The sequence below is a fragment of the Cololabis saira genome, chromosome 21 (assembly GCF_033807715.1).
Source record: "Cololabis saira isolate AMF1-May2022 chromosome 21, fColSai1.1, whole genome shotgun sequence".
Lineage (NCBI taxonomy): Eukaryota > Metazoa > Chordata > Actinopteri > Beloniformes > Belonidae > Cololabis > Cololabis saira.
In genome coordinates, this window is record NC_084607.1 from 3,474,588 (window position 1) to 3,486,374 (window position 11,787).

General features: G+C 39.8%; 2 protein-coding genes across 2 annotated transcripts in view; both read right to left on the reverse strand.

Moving 5' to 3' along the window:
- Window positions 1-1,596: 1,596 nt before the first annotated feature.
- LOC133422390 (jmjC domain-containing protein 8-like) lies at window positions 1,597-11,235 on the reverse strand. Its single transcript, XM_061712365.1, has 9 exons — window positions 11,046-11,235; window positions 10,044-10,139; window positions 8,199-8,247; window positions 6,423-6,519; window positions 5,633-5,701; window positions 5,443-5,562; window positions 5,302-5,369; window positions 2,792-2,926; window positions 1,597-1,708 (listed from the first exon to the last, which is right to left on the reverse strand). Exons 1-9 carry the CDS (start codon window positions 11,126-11,128, stop codon window positions 1,628-1,630), a joined length of 798 nt encoding a protein of 265 aa, XP_061568349.1. The 5' UTR covers window positions 11,129-11,235; the 3' UTR covers window positions 1,597-1,627.
- nlk1 (nemo-like kinase, type 1) overlaps window positions 11,229-11,787 on the reverse strand; it is a 25,971-nt gene continuing 25,412 nt past the window's right edge. Inside the window, exon 8 of the mRNA XM_061712572.1 lies at window positions 11,229-11,351. Within this exon, the coding sequence (XP_061568556.1) occupies window positions 11,229-11,351 (123 nt within the window). The remainder of the gene's footprint in view (window positions 11,352-11,787) is intronic.

Genomic DNA, 11,787 nt, shown 5'->3' on the forward strand with positions numbered 1-11,787 from the left:
TTTAAATTGTATTGCTATATTTTGTCGAATATCGGTTAAAAAATATGACTTTTCTATAGGCGTTTTTAACACACACATAATACCCATCTTTTTTTTTTTGCAGTGAAACACATTTTCTATGAAATGTCAAAAACGTCTATAAAAAAGTGATATTTTGTATCCAATATTGGCTAAAATATTACAATATGATTCATAAAGGCTTTTTTAGTATTGTTTTATCTATTTCCTTAGATATACAATGTTTTAATCTTGACAATTATGCATATAAATTGTACAGGTTGACCAAAACTGACCATATGCCTGAATTGAGAACTTGAATATTCTAGCGCAGAAATTCAAGATGACAACACCCCTAAAATTCCTTCTATAGATTTGTTCTAACAAAAAAAAATAGGTTGTCAAACTTTACCCAGACATGTGAGCAAAAGTCTTAACGGAGGCTTTTCTAAAGTTGCCCCTTGACTAATACCACTTTGTCCCACTGGAGGCGCTCTTCGTTTTGTCTTCGTCTCTTACCATGAACAGATGCCACCATGTGGCCGGGGCTGGTACTGCACCAGATACTCACCACCTACTTCATCTGATCAAATGGATTTATCCTTTTTATTGTGGGCAAAATAAATCCATTCCAATTTCTGTGTTGTTCTGCCTCTTAATTAATTAATTAAATGTGGATCAGAGCAGGAGAAAGCAGAAATGTTATTTCATGTATATTTTGATCCTTAATTTTGAAAGGTTTTCTTTAGCTTTTTCCGGGACCCAATCCAAGATACCGTTAGGCAGGCTCTTATTTTGAAAAACCTCAATGGAATAGGGGAGTTTAATCGCATTAATCTCTTCCCACTGCAAGAAGAAAACAGAGTTTGTTGATCTAAAGTTCACATTGACATTGAGCTGCTAGCGTAATAAACTAGTAGACGGGGGAAACGTGAACGGGCGCGAGGGCGTGTCGGTGCCACCCGTAGCTAAGATTCCTGGGAAAAACAACAAAGTCAGAACTTTATAATCGTGCAAGTTGGAAGTGATTCACAGCAGAAAATTAAAAAGGTACTCATTTAAATGTTATTTATATATCATTTATTACAAATTGTCCCTAGTACCCGGTAGGAATAAATACCACTCCTGACCACATGGGGGCAGCACATGACCCAGGTCAGGGGTCAGTTCCTGTCCCACCTCTGGTGGGACCGTGTCAGTTTTAGTCAATATAGCAGGTCTGGGCCCCGTGTGGCTAGATGTGGTATTACTACATATGGAGGCTTTAAATGTGATCAAATCAGTGGCTGCAAATGAAGACAGACCCCCTTATATCTCCTCAAATTCTGCACATCAAACCTTGTATGTTTGGATCGTCCTCGTGGATTTAAGTTGGGACTCAGTAGCTGCAGTCGGAGGTGAAACTCTTCAGGGTGGAGCTACAACGGAGCATTTCCACCCTGATCCTCAAATACGCAGCAGGTTTAGGTTTATTTCAGAAACCAGAGCTGCAGCGAGGAGCCACCATCACCTAAACGTCGCTGGAGTGAGACGAGCGTCACTCAGGATTAAGAGATGTTAAAAACCAATCCCAGCTCCGTGATTCCCTGAGAGACGAGTGTGCAGGAACCGGGACGGGAGAGGACGGCGTTCAGCCCAGGAAGGTGGAGATGAACACGCTGGTGTCCAGGTTGAGCGTGGCGTGCCACCAGCGGTCGGGGAAGTACAGCACCTGAACAGGAACAGATCAGTTAGCTACAGCGCCGTTGACGAGGCTGAAGGATCAATAAATCCTCCCGGCTGGAGACGGTCGACACATTGACTGCGTTTCCATGCATCAATAACCCTTTTAAAACCCGAATATTGGCAATAACCTGAATTTGCACGGCCATGTAAACACCAATAACCCCTTTGAATAACCTGAATTTGCTCATATTCAGGTTTTTTAAAACCCCAATATGAGCCCTGGGTTACTCCTTTTAAAACCTGAATATTGGGTCATGTAAACGCCAAACGGAATATCCCCATCAAACGGAACAGGAATGTGTTTTCTGCACATGCTCTGTTCACAAGGAATCCTGGTCTTTTGAGTCCAGGAAGTTCTTATAAACACGGGGATTTTTTTTCTCTTTTTTCATATTTCTTCCTCTTTTTTCCTTTCTTTTTTTCCTCTATCATTTTTCCTTTTTTTATTTTTTTCATCACTTTTTTCCTCTTTTTCGTCTCTTTTCCTCTTTTTTCCTCTTTTTTCATCATTTTTTAAAATCTTTTTTTTCTCTTTTTTTCATCTTTCTTCTTTTTTTCCATCTATTTTCCTCTTTTTTCCTCTTTGTCTTTTTTCATCTTTTTTTCCTCTTTCTTCCTCTTTTTTGATCTTTTTTTTCCTTTTTTCATCTTTTTTCTCTCTTTATTCCTCTTTTTTCATCTTTTTTTCCCCCTTTTTTCAGAAAGTTCTTATAAACACGGAGAAACACAAGACCAGGAGGAGACTAATCACTTCATAAATGTAATGAAGGATATGAACATTTCTGCATTTGTAGACGGTAGAAAGTACCGGGATAGAAGATTTACAAGAAGGAGAGAGAAAAGTTGAAGCAGCATTTGTTTTGAATTTGGATACAGGAAGAAGAAGCAGAAATGACGGGAATTGCGTCATCACGTTCTCCGTGCGTCACTGGTTTGATCCAGATATCCCAAATTATTAATCACCATGGAAACGGAATATTCTGAATGTTTCAGTTACCGGAATATTAGCAATAACCTGAATTTTGACTGCATGGAAACGTAGTCATTGATCAGCGTGGCGGGTCGTCACCTCTCCAGGTCGGATGGTACACTCCAGCGGAGCCTCGTCCTCCGGCAGGTGCGGGTACGTCTCCGTCAGCCAGGACAGGGTGGTGCGGTTGGGGTGGAAGTGAGGCTGCTGGTCCGGGGGGTAGAGGAACCACCGCTGTGTGAGGAGCAATCAATCAATCAATCGATCGATGGGCTCAAGAAAACCTCAGAAAACCACTGTCAGTAAATACAGTTGGTCACTACATCAGTCAGTGCGGGTTAAAACTCTACCATGCAAAGCAAAAGCCGTTTATGAACAACATCCAGAAACGCTGCCGGGTTATCTGGGCCCGAGCTCGTGTAAAATGGACTTATGCACGATGGAAAAGTGTTCTGTAACTGATGAGTCCACTTTTCAAATAGTTTCTGGAAACACTGGACGTCGTGTCCTCCGGACCGAAGAGGAGGCGGAACCATCCAGACTTTTATCAACGCAGAGTTCAAAAGCATCTGTGATGGTTTGGGGGGCATTAGTTCCCATGGCAACGGTCACTTACATTCCTGTGAAGGAACATAAATGCTGAAAAGTACAGACAGATTTTGGAGCAACATTACTGCCATCCAAGCCACGTCTTTTTCATGGACGCCGCTGCTTATTTCAGCCCTAATGCCAAGCCACGTTCTGCACGTGTTACAACAGCGTGGTTGGAAGTAAAAGAGTCCAGTTCTCCCCCGGCCCGCTTTAGTCCAGACCTGTCTCCCATTGAAAATGTGTGGTCATTATGAAGAGTAAAACACGACAGAGAAGACCCCGGACTGTTGAACAACTGAAGCTCATCAAGCAAGAATGGGAAAGAATTCCACATGAGAAGCTCAGAGAATTAGTCTCCTCTCTTCCAACACGTTTGAGTGTTATTAAAAGGAGAGGTGATGTAACGAAGTTTAAACATTCCCTTTCCTAACTTTTACTGCACGTGTTGCAGCCATGGAATTCTAAGTTAATTATTATTTGAAAAATAAAATAAAGTTTATGAGTTTGAGCATTAAATATGTTTTCTTTGTAGTGTATTCAATTGAATATGGGTTGAAAAGGATTGTCAAATCATTGTATTTTGTTTTTATTTACATTTTACACAATTTCTCATCCGGTTTGTACAAAAATGAAGCCAAACAGGAAAACCCATCGTGGGTAATCCTAAATCTACCGAGGGTTCCTCCTGAAGGAAAAGTCTACCAAAGGTTCCTGCCGCTGGAGCCACCGTCTACTGAGAGTTCCTCCTAAAGGAGGAAACATCTACTTGTTCCTGCAGGAGGAAACATCTACTGAGAGTTCCTGCAGGAGGAACCGTCTACGGAGAGTTCCTGCTGGAGGAAACATCTACGGAGAGTTCCTGCTGGAGGAAACATCTACGGAGAGTTCCTGCTGGAGGAAACATCTACTGAGAGTTCCTGCTAAAGGAGGAAACATCTACTGAGAGTTCCTGCTAAAGGAACCATCTACTGAGAGTTCCTGCTGGAGGAAACATCTACTGAGAGTTCCTGCTAAAGGAGGAAACATCTACTGAGAGTTCCTGCTAAAGGAAACATCTACTGAGAGTTCCTGCAGGAGGAAACATCTACTGAGAGTTCCTGCTAAAGGAGGAAACATCTACTGAGAGTTCCTGCTAAAGGAAACATCTACTGAGAGTTCCTGCTAAAGGAAACACCGTATTTTGAGAAAAGTTTGTCCTTTTGTTCTTCCTTCCTCTCATTTAACTCTCTATTTTAGCTTAATCTTTCCTCGTCTTAATTACTGCAACATTGTTTGGGCTTCGACACATTCAACATATATTAATAAATTACTGATAATTCAGAAAAGGTTTCTCAGAATGATATCACATGCAAACAGATATGAGCGTCTGCTCCCCTTTTCATTAAATATTCATTATTATCCGTCAATAATAATTAACATTTTTCAAACATGTTTATTTATGTTCAAATTTAAAAATTATATACAAGATCTTCCTTCTTCTTTTCATAATTTCTTTTGTGTTAATTCCGATATTTATTCTTATGCCACAAGGCACAAAGATGATTTTAATTTACCGTTTTGTAGAACATGGAAACATCAATATTTCATCACTTGTGGAATTCACTCAATAAATCTCTTAAATCATCACCATCCTTGACAATATTCAAAAAACATTTAAAGAACTTTCTTATTGTTTCATCTTTGTAGTGTTTAATATTTAATCTAAGTTACATTTTCTTTTGTGTTTTGTGTTTTTTTACTCCCTCTTGTGTAGCTTTTGTTTAGTTTTTTATTCATATAAGGAAAGGATTCTATAGAAGCCATCAGGCTTCTTCCTTTCCTTGCATGTTATTTCAATGTTTTTACATTTATTGTTCAATTTGTCTTATATTGCTAAATAAATAAACCAAAACTAAAAACATCTACTAGTTCCTGCTGCAGGAGGAGCGTCTACGGGTTGGGGAATGATGGGAGTTCTGAGTTCTGCCGTGGTGACTCTTTGTTTCAGTCGTTCCCCCCGTGAGTTGTGAGTTTTCTACCTTCCTGCCATAGACGACCTCCGAGAACCCGGGCCCGTGCCAGTGGAAGGGAACTCCGGTTCCAGGACCTGCAGGAGACCAGAACAGGCGTCAGCGACTCACGGCCCGGACAGAAACGGAGCGGGTCGTGTCGGCTCTGACCTGCGATGCCGAAGCTGTAGGCGCCGCTGCTGCGCGGCAGCACGTACGGCGGCGGATCGTACTCGTCCAACAGGCCCCGCCACTCCGTCAAGTTGTTGTCTCCGAAGAAGTACAGCGTGTCTGCAGGAGAGCAAGCGTCAGCTGAGCCAACGGGACCGGCCGAGTCAGAACCGGCTGGTGCAGGACTCACCGTTGCCGAGGGCGCCGGCGGACTGAGGCTTCAGCAGCCGCTCCACGTAGTCCTGGAAGGAAACGTCCACTGGAACAATCACAGGGGGGGGGGGAGAGAAGGACTACGTTTATGCAGTCAAAATTCAGGTTATTGCTAATATTCCTGTTACTGAAACATTGGGAATATTCCGTTTCCATGGTAATTAATCATTCTGGATATCTGGATCAAACCAGCGATGCACGGAGAACGTGATGACGCAATTCCCGTCATTTCTGCTTCTTCTTCCTGTATCCAAATTCAAAACAAATGCTGCTTCGTGCAACTTTTCTCTCTCCTTCTTGTAAATCTTCTATCCCGGTACTTTCTACCGTCTACAAATGCAGAAATGTTCATATCCTTCATTACATTTATGAAGTGATTAGTCTCCTCCTGGTCTTGGTTTCTCCGTGTTTATATGAACTTCCTGGACTCAAAAGACCAGGATTCCTTGTGAACAGAGCATGTGCAGAAAACAGATTCCTGTTCCGTTTGATGGGGATATTCTGTTTGGTGTTTACATGACTGAATATTCGGGTTTTAAAAGGAGTAACCCAGGGCTCATATTGGGGTTTTAAAAAACCTGAATATGAGCAAATTCAGGTTATTAAAAAGGGGTTATTGGTGTTTACATGGCTGTGCAAATTCAGGTTATTGCTAATATTCGGGTTTTAAAAGGGTTATTGATGCTGGAAACACAGTCAGTGAGACGGGGGGACGGGTCTGGGAGCAGAGCGAGCCGGGCCTGCCAGGGCGAGCCGGGCCTGCCTACCTTTCCTGTAGGAGTGCGTGTTGGCGGTGCTGAGCCTCACACTCCGAGAGCCGTATTCTCCCAGCAGGTTGGACTTGGAGCACAAGAGCTGGAATTTCTGAAGGAGAGACGAGACCAGAGGTGGTAGAGGAGCCAAAAATTGCAAATTAAATCAATAAAATAAATTAAAATTAATAAAAATTAGCTTAAATTAAAATAATCTTAAAGTAAATTCAAGTACTTTAATAAATAATAACAGAATAACAGAATAAAAAATAAATTAAGCACAAGTAGCACAAAATGTCAAGCCTTTGTACTTTTCTTTTTTAACCAGCAGAACTAGAACAAACATGAACTCATAGAAACTCTGTGTGTGTTTGAGTCTGTGTAAATGTGACAAAACATGCAAAAACAAACATTTTTCCCAAAGAATCACCAGTGATGTCATGAGATTGACGCGTACGTGGATAAAAGGGATAAAAGAAAAGTAACAGCTCAACGTAGCCTAATGTAGCGGAGTAAGAGGAACAGTTTCTTCTTCACAAATCTACTCAAGTAAAAGTAAAAAGTATAGTGATTCAAAACTACTCCTAAAAGTACAACATTTCCCAAAACTTACTCAAGTAAATGTAACGGAGTAAATGGAACTCGTTACTACCAACTCTGGACGAGACGCATCAGGACGGTTCTGCTCGATTCAAGCCCGTTTATACAGAAACTAGGGCTGGGGATCCATTCAAATGTCATGAATCGATTTCGATTCCGATTCTTAAGATTCACAATCGATTGTCACAATTTGATTCGATCCGATTCTGATATTGATTTGGGTTACTGTTAATAAAACTGTTTTTTGAGCTGTTGCATGAATGATATGACTGTAGTTCTGCAAAATATTACTACTAGTATTATATTGAGATTAAACAGCAAGTATTGCAGCTAATGATGCTGTAAGGACCAATCAGCTCCCAGAATGCTGATAGAACTGAAACAGAAACATCTTGGAGCAGAATTACCAAACAGATCCAGGGAGGAAACAGAGACGGAGGAAATCTGTTTTATTTTTTCCCACATTCCGTTTTTATTTTTTCCATTTTCGGTCTATTTCTATTTCTATTTTAATTTTTGAGAATTTGGTTTTTAGCATTTTATGCAAATGTAACCCCAAGACAGTATATAAAGTAATGAAATATAGACAATTTATGCAATTATAACTGAAAACTTTAATGCTTTCATACCTTTAAACATATTTAAAGGTAAAAACATGACACTAGTTATTCTCGTGTCCAACAAAACATTCCTTTTTTGGGGATAAACAAAAAATACCAAAAGTTGTAATGTAATGATGAAAAAATAAAAATAAATCAATCTTTAGACATACGAATCGATTTTTAGGAATTAATAAGAGAATCGATTTAGAATCGGAAAATTGATTTTTTCCATACAGGCCCAACAGAAACTCATCATTTTTCTTTCGTTTTCAGTACGAAACCTGACTCTTACAAGCTGCACGTGGTAATAAAACTCCAGCGATGTTCCCACATCACTGAGGAGGAACGTGGGAACTAAAATACACAGAACGACAAAGAGCCGACATAAAAACATCTATGATCAAAGAAACCACAGACAGTCTCATCTACTATGACAACTATGGAGAGAAAACCAACATTTGTGCGTACGTATTATCTGATTATCTGATTTGTGTGTCAGTAACTTGAATTCAAAAAGCCTCCTACACACAAATCGTTAAATACGCACAAATGGTTTTGATGACATCAGCAGCAGCAGCTGAATACGTACCGTGTTGTCCGTGAGCCCTCTGATGATGACGGGTCTGCTGTACGCATATCTGCAAAGCCAAAAATAGCATTTTTAGACCGTTGATCTTAATATCCACAAAGACTCTGATGTCGCAGGACCAGGTCTCTCAGGTCAAAGGTCACCAGTTCCCTCAACACAGCAAGCAAACCTGAAGAAAACGTTTTTATTTTGCATCAAAAAACAAAATTTTAATCTCCAGGTTGAGGCGAACAAGGAAGTTGCAGTTCCTTTACTGACCCCTAGGGTTGTTATCAAAACTGTCAAGAATTATTTGGTTTTTTCCTGGAAAACCTGTTTGAGAAGCCTGAATTTGAAGGGTTTATTTTTTTTATCTCACTGCTGAGGGTTTATTTGTTGTCTTTTTTAAAGCGGCACTTGAATTTGAACTCTAAATCGTTTTGGCCGGGAAACTACCGTTTTTTACCTCTCTTTCCCGCCGTCCTCTCGTATTAGTATTTCCCCGTAAATTTCCCATTTTACAATATAATAATTTTAACCAATAAAAACCAACGCAGAGCCTACGGCGTAGGTTACGCGGCGACGCGCGCCGTACGCCGTACCCTACGCCGTAGACTCTGCGTCGATTTAACGCGGAACCATAAATCAGCTCCCGAGCCGCCTCCTCCTCCTCCTCCTCCTCTCCGGAAAACATCGGATCAAATTTCTTACCAGGCGTTAGTGGATAAACTGAGCCCAGGTTGGGGATCTTAACGGTTACTTTTACACCTGAAAAAATATTAAAACTTAATAAAGTGGCATATTAACAGCACTACAGCGGAAATTAAAACTCTCGGCTTCCTGATATGGTGTGACGTTTGTGCAAGCGTAACTACACAGTCACTTACGTACCTGAACATAAACCACACAGTGACGTAGCAAGATAAATTTAGGGGTGGTGCTGAAAGTAAGAGTAGGGGGAGTATTGGGACAGGGCCCTGGGAAGATTCAAGTGCCCTAAAATCTGTGGCTTCTTTTTTAGGGGTAGTGGCAGAGGTGTCAAGTAACCAAGTACAAATACTTTATTACCTTACTTAAGTAGAAATTTTGGTTATCTATACTTCACTGGAGTAATTATTTTTCAGACGACTTTTTACTTTTACTCCTTACATTTTCACGCAATTATCTGTACTTTTTACTCCTTACATTTTAAAAACAGCCTCGTTACTCTATTTCATTTTGGCCTTTAATAAAAACTATCCAGTTAAATTGCTCCATCCGGATAGAGTGAATTTGGTTGTGGTTGTTTCAGATGTTCTTGTCCAGTTTTGTTCTTACATCCGTTCCCTCAGATTCCTGCAACTAAACTTGGATGTACATTCCAATAAAGGTTAGGATAAATGATAACATGAACATGAACGTTTGACTTTTTGCACCATTACAATACTTATAGGCAACTAGTCATCATATCTGCTGCTCTCTGAAACACATGTTAATGCTCAATAGTACACATATATGCTTCTTTAATATATTATTATTAACACATGTTAATGCTCAATAGTACACATATATGCTTCTTTAATATATTTATATTAACACATGTTAATGCTCAATAGTACACATATATGCTTCTTTAATATATTTATATTATACTAAGATACATTCATTTTCAATGGCTTTTGTCCTTCATGGCTTTTTTCCCCCTTACATTAATTTTACTTTTATACTTTAAGTAGTTTTGAAACCAGTACTTTTATACTTTTACTTGAGTAAAAAACTTGAGTTGATACTTCAACTTCTACAGGAGTATTTTTAAACTCTAGTAACTATACTTAATGGCAGCTGTCTGTCTGACTCAGGTAACCAGCTGAACTTCAGTGATTTTACCTGTGGAGGAACTGCTGGTGCGAGAGAGACGAGCTGTGCAGAACATCGATGTTACAAGGACCTTCATCTTCCAGCCTGACGTCGGAATCCTGCCACCTGAGCACAGACAGACAGACAGACAGACAGACATGTAACCAGTACTGGAGTTGAGGGGGGATGAGGGGGGACGGCATCCCCCCCTGAAATAAAAACGGTCCAAATCATCCCCCCTGAAATAAAAACGGTCCAAATCATCCCCCCTGAAATAAAAACGGTCCAAATCATCCCCCCTGTAAAACTGCCATCCCTCCTTTCCATCCCTTATGTCATTTCATCAATGAATGTGGTTTTACTGCTATTTCAACATTTAGAGTCATCACCAGAAAAATAACACCAGAAAAATAACTTATTTGACCATTTTCACCTGTTTCAAGTAAATTTTCACTTGAAATAAGTAGAAAAATCTGCCAGTGGAACAAGATTTATCTTCTTATTACAAGCAAAAAAATCTTGTTCCACTGGCAGATTTTTCTACTTATTTCAAGTGAAAATCTACTTGAAACAGGTGAAAATTGTTGTTTTTTCCAGTGATGAGTCTTGTTTTAAGTGTAATGAGATTTTTTTTACTAAAATGAGACATTTTAACTAGAAATAAGACAAATATTCTTGTTAAGATTGTGAGTTTTTGCAGTGATCCATGTTACTTATCCTGTGAAGGACAGAGTCATATTGATAAGTTCAGAAAAGTGTTTTTTATTGTTGTGTTTTGATGTATTTGATGTAAGCCCAGTGGATATTTAAAGCTTACAGAAGGCTGCATTTAACTGCTGCTATGTCATTCCTGCAGTATTTCTGCAGGTGTTTTGGTCACTGCTATTATTTGTAATATATTATATGATTTGTAATCAGCACAAATTATCTGTCCCCATATGATCAAATCCACCATCCTGATTTTCTTTTACAACTCCAGTACTGCTGTAACCACCACGAGTGTCGCGTTGAACCAGATGTACGTGAACTCACCATCCTCCTCCGTCATCCGTCCGTCCGCGGAAAAGACACAACAAAACACAAAACACAACGAGCTGAGCCGCCTTGTTTTCCATTCAAAAGTGTCCCGGCTGTGAGTTTAACTCGCTCAGAGGAATAAAGTGAAATAAAAGCAGCCGTAGGTTCGTTGTGTCGTGACTGGAAGAGGATCCTTTCCTACTTCCTGCCGTCAAACCAATCAGAAACCACCACATTAATCTGACCCGTGCTGCGTTCAGGGCCCCTCGGAACTTCCGCTGCCCGACCGCCATAGTTGTGGTTCACGTGAATTGTTTCACACTTTGTGTAAATGAGTCACAATAAATTTATAAATGGTCTAATTTAATCCGATTTTCCTATTAAAGCTTACACTTAATTATTTTTATTTCATTTTTATAAAGCTGAAAGAGAAGTACACGGACAAAAGAGCAGCTGACTGTTTAAATGAGTGTCAGACCAGGACCCAACAATCTAACTGGATGATAGAATAGAATAGAATAGAATAGAATACTTTATTGTCTGTCCCAATGGTGACAGAAATTCTTCTTGGACAGGGCTCACAACCACATTCACACATTCCCATAAGGACACGTTACAATATAAAAAGAATAAATACGTTAAAAACAGTAAATAAGTTAAAACAGACATGACAGTGCCTGTTAAAAGTGCAACAATCTATTTAATATTGTTCAGAATGGTTGTGGCAGATGGGATGAATGACTTTTTGTAAATGTTT

What these genes read in the sequence shown, in the direction of transcription:
- LOC133422390 (XM_061712365.1), bottom strand. Translation starts at nt 11,128, where the DNA reads ATGGAAAACAAGGCGGCTCAGCTCGTTGTGTTTTGTGTTTTGTTGTGT. An exon ending in CGCCGGCGCCCTCGGCAACG is followed by an intron (nt 5,563 to 5,632) that starts GTGAGTCCTGCA and finishes GCTCTCCTGCAG; the next exon opens with ACACGCTGTACTTCTTCGGA. An exon ending in AGGTCGTCTATGGCAGGAAG is followed by an intron (nt 2,927 to 5,301) that starts GTAGAAAACTCA and finishes CTCCTCACACAG; the next exon opens with CGGTGGTTCCTCTACCCCCC.